Genomic DNA, 14,257 nt, shown 5'->3' on the forward strand with positions numbered 1-14,257 from the left:
CTCTGTTACTGTTTATATTGATCAGAGTTATTACAGTGAACATGTGTGCAGACACAAACAGCTGTTAAAGCCGTCATCACAAACCAACGTCGCTTCACGTGACGCTCCGGAGGAGAGGACGTCTCATTTCTCTAAATACAAATCTCCTCTCTCCTCTCTCCTCTGGTTTCATTTCCTCGCATCTCTGGTGGGCGGGACTAAGACGCGAGGAAGAGACGCGAGGAAGAGACGCGAGGATGGACAATTAGAGCTTTGAGATGCACCCTTTGAGATGCGTTCCCGCTCAGTCTGTGAGGGTTCAGGGCTGTCTCACTGTCAAATCATCAAGTGTGTGAGGGATCTCTCTCAGACTTTTTGAGCCCTTTATGCCCCCTTTCCGTAAGTGGGCATGCAGACTTAGTGTAAGGGAATTACCCAGAGTTCATAGCATTGTGACGTGAAACACAGGATTCCCAGGGGAAGCCCGCGAGCATGGAAAGATAAACAAACGACATAACATGAAATTTTAAAAAAAAGGGAGAGACGTTAAACAAGAAGCAGGAAGGAGCAATCAATGTGGACGTTACAAAACAAAGTTTGCCTGTAAGTATAAATGTAGAAAACAGCCTTCAACAGGCTAAATCTACTTACCTTCACACATATATACAGTATCATTTAGATATTTATATTTATATATTAACATATTCTACGTTTTGTGGTTAAGCAGTCTGTATGGTGAGAGTCTGGATCACATGGCAGTCAGTCAGTTGTCCCTGAAGTGCCTTGAATTTGAGGAAATTAACAATTGTGCAATAAAAATTCCTATTATCGCTAAGGTGAGCTACATGACGTCATGCAGGTCACGTGAGACGCCTCAAAGTGCTGTGCCATTCCAGTTCTACAGTTTGAGTCCTTACAGCCTCCTGTCCTCAATCACTTTACAGGTGACGTCAATTAAGACAAGAAGGGCTCAGGGCTCAGGGTTCAGGGTTCAGGGCTCAGGGTTCAGGGTTCAGGGTTCAGAGCTTAGGGTTTAGGGTTCAGGGTTCAGGGTTCAGGGTTCAGGGTTCATGGTTCAAGTTTCAGGGCTCAGGGTTCAGGGTTCAGGGTTCAGAGAGGCCTCTGTTTTCAAACTCGTCCTCACCTCACCATGTTCCTCATCAGGAGGAAGAAGGCCTCTCTGGCTGACGTGCACAGGTTCTTACCGTAGATTGCCACCTGGTGGTCGGGAGACAAAAGCACAGCTGTTATTGTCCTGGGAAATTCATTTAGTGTTGATGATCAGATCAGAGTACACCTCACCATGATGTAAGCGTTTCTGTTCAGGTAGCGGATGAACCTCTCCAAACACCAGAAGCAGCACTTCAGACAGAGCATGATGAACCTGGACACACTGTTGTTGACACCTACACAGGTACACATGGAGAACCTCTTAAACAACCTATAAACCACTTCTTAACCTTTTAAATCATAAGTGATGCTACTGTAAAGAAGCAGTTTATCAGATTCGCCGTTGTTTACTTCCGCTTTTCAAAAACGGAAATCCAGTGACGCCTGACCCAGCATGCTGCATAACAGATTGAACAGAGCAGTCAGACTACAGACTAAATTCCAACCCAGTGTGTGGGTAGTGTATCGCAGGCCGTTTCGAAAACAGCCGTTGTTGGTCTTCCCTGTGTCCGTCTCTCCTGTGTTCTGTGTCCCGGTGTTTCCCCAGCGTTTCCTTTTGGGTTTAGTTTTTGGACATTTAAGTGAGTTTTGTTGGAACCTTTTGTATATTAAAACCTTTTTATTTTTAACATTTGCATCTGGGTCCTCCATAAGTTTTCCCCCCATCGTGACAGGTCGTAAAGAGGCTTCACTGTTATTTCATAACCAGACAGCAGACATCCCTTCACAGGAGCTGTAAAATAAAAGACCTATGAAGTCCCTCCTTTAAATGCTGATTGTATTTTGTGACGTCTTTGTCGAGAGAAGTCATGTCTCTGATGATGGTTCTTATTTGCATCTAAATGTCTCAAAAACAAAGGAAATGAGGACTGATTTTTGTCAGAATCAACCAACCAAGGCACCAACTGTCATCAATGGATCAGCTGTGGAGACAGTGAATGAGTATAAATACTTATAGTGTGTTCACACCAAACGCAAATTAAATCATTCACGCAAGTGAATGTTCAGTCAATGTAGAGACACCAATAGAATAATGGTCTGGTGGCGCGAATCGGACGACGCGAATGGCGCAATTCGTGAGAGTTGAAATATCTGAACTCAGCGTATCCATCATGGTGAGATAACCGACCAACTTTGTCTGTCACGTGAACCCTGCTATGGGTTGTAGTAGGAAGTTAGCTGCTTCCCCCCGTTTAGCATAACCGGCTTCCCCATTCAATGTAAGTTAGCTCAACCTTGTTTGATGACAACAGACTGGTGTGGTGTGGGAGCCCCCCCTCCCTCTGGTGATTTATTCACGTCTTGGGCACTCGTGGTCACGCGATTTTGGCGTGCAAATTGAGCGAGTTTGAACGTCGCGTTCACACTCGCTCAATTTGCGCGTCAAAATCGCGTCCCTTATGTCGCAAGGGACAATCCCTGATGACAAACTGACTTTTAATGCTAACACTGATGCCATTTGCACAAAGGTCAATCAGAGACTTTTCTTCTTGACAGATCACTTTTAAAAATATTGTATTCATTTTTTATTGTGTCTGTTTGGTAACATCAGCCCTTTTAACAAAAACAGGCTGGGTTATGTATCGTCAAAGTCTGGTGAAAGATTTTTAGGGTTTTTAAAAAGCTCAACAAGAGCTTCATTTTCTGAACGGCAGCCTGTGTCACCTTGTTGTTGTTGTTGTTGTTGTTGTTGTTGTTTTTGATTTTGTTGGATGATTGAGGCATAACGAGGGAGAAATGTGTCTCCAGCAAGCGCCAGCTCAGTTCATCACTAGATATCCCAGCATGCTTTGAGAAGTGAACTGTGAGGCTACAACACACAGTGAATGTAGGGGACTGTGACTCTCACAGACCTCATCTGGTTTGAAACATGTACAGGCTTCTCTGACATCCAGGCCCTGTGTGCTTCACACTCAGTACTGAATCTGGTGAGACCTGATAACCTGTGACCTTTTTTTTAATGTACATGAAATACCTAAATACTAGGGGTGCAACAATACGTGTATCTGTATCGAACCGTTCGATACAGTGGTCACAGTTTGGTACGCACTATGAACCGAACAATACGCAATTTTATATTTATTTAATCAACTTCTGACGAGGCGCTCTGTGCTGAAAGTTCAGAGGATCTCAGGCTGCATTGTCGAGCGCAGGTCCACTGAACTGCGTGCTTCATTCAGTCTAAGCTGGTCACGTTTGTTTTAACTGTGCTTCATATGGAAATATATATTTCACCATACGACGGTCTGCTGGGTTCATATGTTCATGTATGTGTGTGTGAGCGCGCGCCCGCAGGACAGGGAAGCACGAGTGTCCTCTTTGGTTGTAGAGCAGAGTTGTATTGTGGTCCTGTAGCTGTGTGCAGCTTTGTTGATGATGCTAGACTAGGTGATGTGGTTTTAAAGATCTCCACAAACTCCAACTAATTCAGAACACCGCAGCCAGGATCCTACTCAGGGTCAGAAAACACGAACACATCACCCCAGTACTCCGCACACTTCACTGGCTTCCCGTCACTGCAAGAATCAACTACAAAATCATCACCCATCAATGTATCTATGGAAACGCCCTATTCTACCTCAAAGAACTCCTCACCCAGCAAACCCCAACCCGGAACTCACGCACTCCACATCAGAACCTCCTCCACCCTCCCAGAACCAAGCTCTGGACCATGGGAGATCGGGCCTTTTGTGCTGCTGCACCACGTCTGTGGAATTCCCTGCCCAGCCACCTCAGGACCCCACAGACTGTGGATCCTTTTAAAAAACATTTAAAGAGCTTCCTCTTTAAAGAGGCTTTTAACTGATTTTAAGTACTGCTTTTAAGAGTTGGTTTTTACTGTGTGCCTGTAGCACTTTGAGATTTCTGGAAATGAAAAGTGCGTTATAAATAAAATGTATTATTATTATTATTATTATTATTATTATTATTATTATTATTATTATTATTATTATTATTATTATTATTAAAGTGCGTATATGCATTACTTGTGGTCTAATACTGCATGCTGTGTAAGACTTCAGCCTGATACCGGACAGTGTTTCCTTGCCGTTATATGGGTGGCGCACCCGCCGGGTCCCGCCCCCCCCCCCTGAAAGTCAAAGCAGAAGTGATTCAAGGTTCCCTCTCTCATAGATCAGGTCTATACCTTGTTCTTTTATTTAACAGACTAAATATCCTTATGTTATTTATATTATTTACATGATGGGATGTAATTTCTGACTCTACATGGTCACACGTTCACAATTCTCCTCTGCTCTCTGTATCGCAGACAGACAGACAGACAGACAGACAGACAGACAGACACACACACACACACACACACACACACACACACACACACACCTGCAACCCCCCCATGCACAGCAGAACATGTGTCAGGCATAGCTGCTCCTGATACATTTAATTTCATTCAAAAACTGCTTTTGAGCTGAAACAAATGTTGTTAATATCAATAAACTACAAGTAAGAAAAGGCGTGGAAACTTCTCTTTTTCTGTATCAAAAACGGATCAAACCGTGACAAAAATGTATCGAACCGAACCGTGAATTTTGTGTATCGTTGCACCCCCACTGAATACCTCTCAGTTTCTGCTCCAGGTACTCCAGAAGGATCCGGACCAGCTGCACCACAGAGATGATCAGAGCTCCGAGCGCCAGAGAGCCGGTGTGGAACCTGCGGAAACCACAGGATGGCGTGGAAACACGGGGTAAGATGTAGACCAGTTCTAAATCAGGGGCACTTTTTTATGGTGTCACAGACCGGCTGCTGTCCTGACCTGACGGCCCTGCTGAACGATGAAAACAGTGGACACGGTGGGATGTCCCGAGGCTTCCTCCTGGCCCAGTAATAACTGGCGAAGGCCCCGGCTAACGTGCACTGCTCCAGAGCCAGACTGAAGTTGACCAGCCAGAGGAAGATGAGCAGGTTGGACAGCTGGAGGAGGAAGAGGTAACGGTGGTATGAAGTCTCTCCTCCATAGAAAGCAAACAGACACTGAGAGCCCAGACACAGGGCGGAGGAGGAGACGTCGGTCCTGTTGAAGGTCTGACAGAGACACGAGGACAGGAGCAGTTAGTGTCTGCAGAGAGGTGTGTGTGGGGAGTGTCAGATGAGGGTTGTGTGTGAGTCTGCAGACGGACTCTGATACGGGACCTGCAGAACAGACACACTACCATCAGTCCCTCCTGGTTTAACAGGCTCCTTCTGATCGTATTGGATACTGGAAGCATATCTTAGTGCCAGCAGACCTCACTGAGAGACCCGTTCATCAGACGTCTGGACTAATCTGTTTCTGCAACAACATGTTGACACTAAACTAAAGGGAGCTGCACTGAGAGACTCCCTCTGCATGCTTCAATGCTTCCTAAACATAAAAAGAACATCTACTTATTTTTATCAGACATGTTTGTAACAGACTCTGGCTCCACATGTGCAGACCTTCATTTTGGCCTCACTATCATAGAGACGGAGGCGGAGACGTCCATATTCAGACACAGTCAGCGCTGCATTAACTTTGTAAGTGTGAAAGAGTGCAGCAGACACAGGAGTGGAAGGTGGTACCTCAGGGTCACAGGTGCTGTTTGCGTGGGGGCAGCTGACATCAGGTGACATCACTTTGTAGACGGGTTCACCTGAGGAGGCCAGGTATCTGTTCACAGAGCGGGTTAAGGAGGGCTGAGACAGATGAAGCATCCATTCATGACAGAGGGCAGGAGAGGCTTTAAAAGGTCATAATAAAAACAGTGATTGAATACAACGTCTTTTAAACTGTTCATGGCGTCTTCAGTGGATAACTGAGCTCCGAGTGTGACCCTGAGCCAGCCTCAGACCAGAGCTACAGGATACAGGAGCTGCATCAGGACCCAAGACCAGTGTGACCCGAGCATTTCAGGAGATAGAGCTCCTTAAACCCTCTATAAATAAAGAATAAAAAGAGGGGAAGCTGCTGTGAGGAACGCTTGGTGTGGGGTCAGTTTTGGCGCCCCCCAGTTGATTTTGGTCTGAACAATAGTGTTTCTCGTTTTATGGAAGAATGTAATCCCGGTTTCTTTTAATTGTAATTTTTGATTCATGTTGAATTGGGATGTGGAACATGTAATGTCTGTCTTTGCAGCGTGTTGTGAAATACTGACCTGGTGGCTGCGGAAATAAGGTTTAAGATTCACTGAATGGAAACAACCAATGGTCTCACTGAAGAGGACTTTAGGAATGATGGACTGCTTTTGGAGCTCACTAAGAGGCATCACCCTCAATTAAGCTTTGTTTCAAAACCAGCTGAAAACTCTCTCAAGGGACCAAACATACAATATCTACATTTAATTTGAGCTTTTACCTGTGTGAACCATTATTTTTAAGGTGTTGTAAATTATATAATAATAATAATAATAATAATAATAATAATAATAATAATAATAATAATAATAATAATAAAAATAATGAAAATAATAATATAATAATAATAAGTATTATTGTTATTATTATTATTATTATTATTATTATTATTATTATTATATTATAATCAGCATAATATCAAAAGTATTATTAGTAATAATACAAAAAAAGAATAATATAACAAATATAAAAATAATAATTATTATAATGATAGTAATAATGCTAGTAAATAAAATTGCTAATATTTTATAATTAATATAATATAATAATTAAAATGATTCGTATAATAATTATTGTTATAGTGGTTATAATAATGATGATGATTATTACTATTATTACATTATTATTATCATTATTATATTATAAAAAAATCTGAAAAATAATAATAATAATAATAATAATAGTAATAGTAATAATACTAATAAAATAGTTATTATAATTACTATCATTATTATTATTATGATTTTTATTGTTATGATGGTTATTGTAATGATGATGATGCTAATGATGATGATGATGAATTTTATAATTTTATTATTATAATTTTTTTTGCTATTATTATCATTGCTATTTAACTTATTACAATATAATCATACTACTACTACTACTATTACTTATAATAATAATAATAATAATAATAATAATAATAATAATAATAATACAAATAATAATAATACACTATGATTATTATTATTATCATTATTATTATTATTATTATTATTATATTGTTCCTATTATTATTATTATTATTATTATTATTATTATTGTTCCTATTATTATTATTATTATTATTATTATTGTTCCTATCATTATTATTATTATTATTATTATTATTATTATTATTATTATTGTTCCTATTATTATTATTATTATTATTATTATTATTATTATTATTATTATTATTGTTCCTATCATTATTATTATTATTATTATTATTTTGATAATGATTATCGATATTATTATTATTATTATTATTATTTTATCATTATTCTTGTAATGGTTATTACAACGTTGATAATGATTATTTTGATAATGATTATCGATATTATTATTATTATTATTATTACTTTTATTATTATTATTATTATTATTATTACTACTACTACTACTTTTATAACCTGACTGGATGCTCAGTGCTGTTCAGTGTCAGTCTTCCTGTCCAGGTAGATAAGCCATGTTGATTGATTTGGTGCTTATCAGAGCTGAGAGATACGTTACGTTGCTGTTTGAAAGAGTATTTAACTAAATGGTTTAATGATTGTAAGGTCATTCTTTCCTTTGCGTTTAACCCCACATATTCCCTGCTGTTAAATCTGAATGATGTTTAATATGAACTCTGGATCTTTGGGCTCTTTGTATGATTAACCTCACATGCCGTCACAGTGCTGATCAGCCTGATCTTTGAAAAGCTACCAGCTGATGAAGGCTGGGCCCAAACGCTGTGATTTCATAGACTATCTGTGGCATCAGGTAAGCATGCGAGCTGGTCCCCTCCGTCTGAAAGTGTAAACAGTGAGGGATGATGCAGACGGTCTGCTCTGAAGGATACACGGCAGTGACGGCCCAGTACGAGATACAGACGGTCACCAGGAGGAAAGTGACCACCGGGAAGAACAGAGAGGACATGATGTGACCGATCGCTCTGAAAAAACAAACAGACACAGAGCTCCAATCAGACTGTTTCACACTGCATGGTGGTCTACATGAGGACTTCAATCAGGTCCACACCTGCTGGCCTCTCTGAGCAGAGCGATGGCCACTCGGACTCTCCTCCTCAAGAAGATCAACATCAACAAGATGGACGCTTCCGACACTGCCAGAGACACGACTGTCACACACACACACACACACACACACATACACACACACACACACACACACACACACACACACACACACACACACACACACACTAGGTTAGCACAAGACTTTAACACAGTATAGTGGTGATTCCCTGACTCTATCAGTGACCAACACTTACACAGTATGATCCAGGTCTGTGTGAGCTGGAGATACACCTGCAGGTCCGACTGAAGGCCCACCTCCACGATGGACACATCAGACCCTGGTCGGTCTCTGAGCCGGGACAGCTCCGCCCAGCAGAACCACATACCTGCACAGTGAAGGTTCATGATAGTTACTGAAGTGTTCTTCAGGTGTTCCACTGTGAGACGGATCAGACTGAACCCAGCCAGCTGTGTTCTTTAAACCAAGTCTCTGCTGTCTCTTCTACAGAGCATCACATCAGTTTAAAGGTGCAGTTCGAACAAGAGTTCCGGGGTCTTTTAGCCCCCAGAACTACTTTACCCTGAACTAAAAGGTTCCTGTGCCCCCATTGTTGTCTGTTTCGAGTGCAGGCTGAAGTCCCAGGTAGATTGTGCAAATCAGGCCAGTGACGTATGGAGTAAAAAAAAAGTAAATGCACTACACCACCAGACCAGTAGAGGGCAGTAAACAAAGACGAATGCCATTTATCACAGATGTCGCCATAGAAGCAGACGTACAGGCAGGTATCATTATGAGCAACACAACAGTTAGCCTGTTAGCATGAAGAGACTCAGCTGGTCTGTTTTAGATGGTGCTATATTTCATCACAGATGGATTCACTGAATCAACACGTGAGAGGAGATAAGCGCGAGTAGCAAAGACGTTTCAACACGCCTTTAAAATCCTTTTGAACTCAAAAAGTCGTGGCAGAGATCGGACCGGTGTTTTGGTTTAAACAGCTACCCTGTTAACTGGAGACTTTCAGCCGGATGCATCCCTCATAAACGTCTTTAGACCGATCATTAAATATCTGATGAGGATATTTTGAAATCTTAATAAAAACTAAACTAGTTTGCATTCACAGGAACTCCCTCTGTGTTTCAACAGCTGTGTAAACTCCACAAACACTGACACGTTCAGCTGAAGGTCTCGAGTTTACAGGGTCACTTTTAAAACCGTAACACCGGGAGAGACGCATTCACTGTGGGCTGAGAGAAGACTACTGTTACAAGCTGCTAAATCAAGAGAATCACAGCTTCTTCTTTTGAAAAGTACACACACATACAAAAAAGATAGAACAAATCAAAACTAATGAAAGAAAGAGAAATCAAGTGAATCACAGATGTGTCCCGGGACCTTTGAAAAGTACTACCCCCCTAGCAGGGGCTTTTTAGGGGGGAGATTATCTACCCCTGAACTAAATTTAGACCCTAGGTCCACCGGTCGAAACGCACGTAGTTCAGGGGTAAAGTTCCTACTGTCGAAAAACGCCTATTGGCAGCAGAGCATCTCATATCCACCTGACATTACACACACATAAGATTCCCCTCCAGCGGAGTGTGTGTTGAGTGTGTGGCATGAACGGAGTCACAGTAACTTTAACCTGACTTTATGTGTGAGTATCTTTTTATCATGAACCCTGGTCTGGACCCTGTCTTTGTCTTTGTAGATCTGTCCTGACCTGCTCCTCTGTTTGGATCCATGCTCCTGTGTTGTCTTTGAACGGTCAATAAACAGATCATAGTAACAGCATGATGAGGATCTACAGACCCAATGAGAGCAGCAGGAGAACGAAGACGATGGTGGTCCACAGCAGTAACCCAGCAGTGAACCTCAGCAGCAGGATGAAGATCAGACTGATGAGCAGGGACAGCAGCAGACCTCTGGGACACAAAGCGGGACAGGGGAAAAACATCTTAAATATAAAGTTCTGTTGTTGGACGTGAAGCTGAAACACTCTGGGCCTGATTTACTGAAGGTTTCTGCAGATTTGTGTCCGTTAAACTTGTACAAATGAGACAAAGACTCACTGTCTGACTCAGACAGAAAACATAAAGGGTTAAAAACTGCAAAAGCTGTCCCACAGGGAGAGACTGTCTCTGTTCTCCACTGCTGCTTGAGTTTAAAGTTTAAGTCTGCTCATGACAGGGTTAGGAGACAGCAGGTGAGGCTGGGGAGCATCAAATCCAGCACCCGGACCATCAGCACTGGCGCCCCACAGGGATGTGTTCTCTCCCCACTGCTCTTCTCCCTCTACACCAATGACTGCACCTCAGGAGACCCCTCGGTGAAACTCCTGAAGTTTGCAGACGACACCACCGTCATCGGTCTCATCCAGGACGGAGACCAGTCTGCTTACAGACAGGAGGTGGAACAGCTGGCATCTCTGGTGTAGTCAGAACCATCTGGAGCTGAACCCGCTCAAGACGGTAGAGATGACAGTGGACTTCAGGAGAAGCCCCCCCCCCCCCCCCACTCCCCCCCCTCACCATCCTGAACAGCACTGTGTCTACTGTGGACTCTTTCAGGTTCCTGGGATCCACTATCTCCCGGGACCTGAGGTGGACCTCCCACATAGACACAATCAGAAAAAAGGCCCAGCAGAGGATGTACTTCCTGCGTCAGCTCAGGAAGTTCAACCTGCCCCAGGAGCTGCTGATCATGTTCTACACCTCCATCATCCAGTCTGTTCTGTGTACCTCCATCACTGTCTGGTTTGGATCTGCAACCAAACTAGACAAACACAGACTGCAAGCGGACTATAAGGACTGCAGAAAAAATCATCGGTGTCGACCTGCACCCCCATCCAGGACTTGTACCGGTCCCGGGCCAGGAAATGGGCAGGTAGCATCACCGCTGACCCCTCACACCCTGGACACAAATTCTTCAAACTCCTCCCCTCCAGCAGGCGCTACAGATCACTGTGCGCCAAAACAACCCGCCATAAGAACAGTTTCTTCCCCCAGGCTGTCACTCTGATGAACACTAAACCATAACAGTGTCAGACCTGTCAGATAAATACTCTCTGTAAATATACAATGCAACAATTCTCCAAGCAGAATTCACATATTTCTATTTTTTGTATTATTTAACTACTATTTTATAATCTACCTCTGCAACTCACCACTGCACTGAGGTGCAATGCTCATGGTGGATTAAGGTGGGGTCAGACTGAGTCTTATCCTGTCTTGGTGTTGGGTCTCTGTTCATAATTTGACATAGAGTGGTCTAGACCTGCTCTGTTTGTAAAAGGGTCTTGAGATAACGTTTGTTGTGATTGTGATGAGACGCGTAGTAGTGTGTGTGTGTGTGTGTGTTTGTGATGAGACGCGTAGTAGTGTGTGTGTGTGTGTGTGTGTGTGTGTGTGTGTGTGTGTGTGTGTGTGTGTGTGTGTGTGTGTGTGTGTTGTATTACATGAGTATCCAGGCCCATGACTTGGCGTAGTCCTCCACTATCTTCATGCCGAGCTCCTTTGTGTCCACGAGTCCTGTGATACCTCTGCACACACGCACACGCACACGCACACACACACACAAACACACACACAAACACACAAAGAGAGACGAAGAGAAGTGTGGTTCTTCCTGTTGTTGCATTTGCTATTCAGAGTTAATAACCATTGTTATGGCCTCTTGACCAATCAGAATCAAGTACTTCCCACAGCTGGGTGACAAGTAAGGACTCCTGGTAGTAAAAACATGTAAAGAATCAGTGTGCGTACTTTGCAGCGCTTTGGAGCTCAGTCACACTGCGGGCCGTCTCCAGAGCGTCTTTAAACCTGGTCCTGTTCGCCACCGTCACAGTCCCGTTCAGAGTGATGAATTCTGGGAGGCACCTCTGAAAGACTGAGACACAGCCGACATTTAATTCACCACGTCTCTGCTTTGAGTGACAAAGATCTGGGTCTGTAAAGATGTGTGTGGACTTTCATTAGACTCTGTTATAATCTGTAGTTTGGTGTGTAGAGAGAATAATGCTCACCTGGTCTGCTGGGGACGATCATGGAGGGACAGTCTTCATCTCTGAGAACCTGAGACACCGGCTGAAAGACACACAGCACATAGCAACTGAAGCAAACATGCTAACAAGTTCACATCAGTAAGAATGAGATGAAAAAAAAAAAAACCTAAACGAAGAAAGAAGAAGAACAACAATACCAGCCAGCAGTAGGGCTGGGCGATAATTTGATAACGATAATTATCGCAATATAATTTTTCTCAATATAGATATAACAAATGTTTGATAAAAATTTGATACAAATACACCTGTAATTACACCCCCCAGCCACTGGAAAGGGGGGCAGTAATGAGCCTTAAACGCTAGTTGCCACCCAACATTAGACAGAAGAAGAAGAAGACTGCATGGAACAGCCAATCATGTCGCAGGGTGAGAGGTAGGCGGGGCTTAAAGTCGTTTGGAGCGGAATGTAAACACAGCTGAGACAAGCGACAGTGACTCTGAAGAAAACTGAAAACCTAGCAGCTCACAGCAGAGTCGTTAGTCTGACACTGAGTCGACTCTGTGTTAACTATTAACTTCATACACTTCATTAAATCTACTTTCAGGATGTGGGGAAAGGAAGAGCACAGAGACAACTTCTTCGACCGTAGGAGAACTGAACACTGAACAATGTGATGCATTCACTGCACTGTGGGAAACAACATCACTCTGTCTGTAACCCTTAGTAATCTTAAAGGGGAGAGCACAACTCAAAACAATACTCTATAAACTGATACACAGAACACAGTTTAATATATCTTTGTTGTAAATTTAAATCAAATTATGGAAATAACCTCAACCTGAGAAAAATAAGAATCTACAAACTAAAACTTCACAAAAATCTCATCTTCCATTAAAGGTGACATATCATGCAAAATGGACTTTTTAATGGTTCTTTACCTGAAATATGTTTCCCTGGCATGTCTACAAACCCCCCGAGAATGAAAAAAATCCATTCTGCCCCTGTTCTGATTTCTCCACCTTTCTGTAAATGTGTGTGAAACGAGCCGTTTCAGACTTCAGTGTTTTTGTTACGTAACAACAATATCCGGTCTGTCACGGAGTCAGAGCTCGGAGCTTGTTCAGCCCATAGACTGTATAAAATAATACTGAATCCCTCCTCCGTTTTTCATTACCTGCACAAATGTGTGCTAACAAGGAGCTTAGGAGGGAGGCATGCTAGTTGTAGGCTGTCTTAATAAACACAAAGGTCGGTTTTACTCCCCACGTCTGCAGATTTGAAGATCTAGTGGATGATTTTTATTTATCATGGATAAGTGCTAGCGCTAATTAGCATAGCCACATAGCTACATGTTCATAGCTGTAGCTGTAGCTTTAGCTGTAGCTGTAGCTGTGTACCAAGACACACGTCTACATACTGATAAATAAAACAACAAGAAACACTAAATCTGTGACCAATCCTTCATAAAAGGTCCCGCTGCCTTTCTGGCAGAGGTCGGTTTTACTCCCCACGTCTGCAGATTTGAAGATCTAGTGGATGATTTTATTTATCATGGATAAGTGCTAGCGCTAGTTAGCATAGCCACATAGCTACATGTTCGTAGCTGTGTACCAAGACACACGTCTACATACTGACAAATAAAACAACAAGAAACACTAAATCTGTGACCAATCCTTCAGAAAGGTCCTGCTACAGGCGCCTCTCCGTCAGGATCAGATTCTGGATCAGATTCAGAGGGTTGAAGTAATGTGATCTCTGAGCAGCCGTGTATATTCAGCCAACATGTAAACATTAGATCAATGTGCTGGAGAGCCGAGGCACATCCACTTCCTGAGGGGGCGTGGTCAGAGGGAAAACAGAGTGTTCTGATGAGGAATGAAGAAGAGGGTTTTTCAGGCAGACCAAAATCTGATTTCAAAGTGTTTTTTTGAGCATAAACTTTAAAGACATGTTTTGGGGACCTCTTAGACCAATATATATTGATG

At 42.5% G+C, this 14,257-nt stretch overlaps 1 protein-coding gene across 2 annotated transcripts in view; it reads right to left on the minus strand.

Annotated features, from left to right (window-relative positions):
* LOC117826269 (choline transporter-like protein 5-A) overlaps positions 1–14,257 on the minus strand; it is a 76,071-nt gene that overhangs the window by 6,355 nt on the left and 55,459 nt on the right. The window contains exons 7-18 of one of the 2 annotated variants that reach the window (XM_034702210.1): positions 12,293–12,353; positions 12,033–12,156; positions 11,726–11,809; positions 10,081–10,193; positions 8,525–8,656; positions 8,272–8,371; positions 8,093–8,185; positions 5,713–5,800; positions 4,928–5,196; positions 4,730–4,824; positions 1,282–1,385; positions 1,124–1,197 (exon numbers count right to left, since the gene is read on the minus strand). In XM_034702210.1, the coding sequence (XP_034558101.1) occupies positions 1,124–1,197; positions 1,282–1,385; positions 4,730–4,824; positions 4,928–5,196; positions 5,713–5,800; positions 8,093–8,185; positions 8,272–8,371; positions 8,525–8,656; positions 10,081–10,193; positions 11,726–11,809; positions 12,033–12,156; positions 12,293–12,353 (1,337 nt within the window). The remainder of the gene's footprint in view (positions 1–1,123; positions 1,198–1,281; positions 1,386–4,729; positions 4,825–4,927; positions 5,197–5,712; positions 5,801–8,092; positions 8,186–8,271; positions 8,372–8,524; positions 8,657–10,080; positions 10,194–11,725; positions 11,810–12,032; positions 12,157–12,292; positions 12,354–14,257) is intronic. The other variant, XM_034702211.1, reaches the window with a different exon arrangement.

This window comes from Notolabrus celidotus, chromosome 15, assembly GCF_009762535.1.
Source record: "Notolabrus celidotus isolate fNotCel1 chromosome 15, fNotCel1.pri, whole genome shotgun sequence".
Classification (NCBI taxonomy): Eukaryota; Metazoa; Chordata; class Actinopteri; order Labriformes; family Labridae; genus Notolabrus; species Notolabrus celidotus.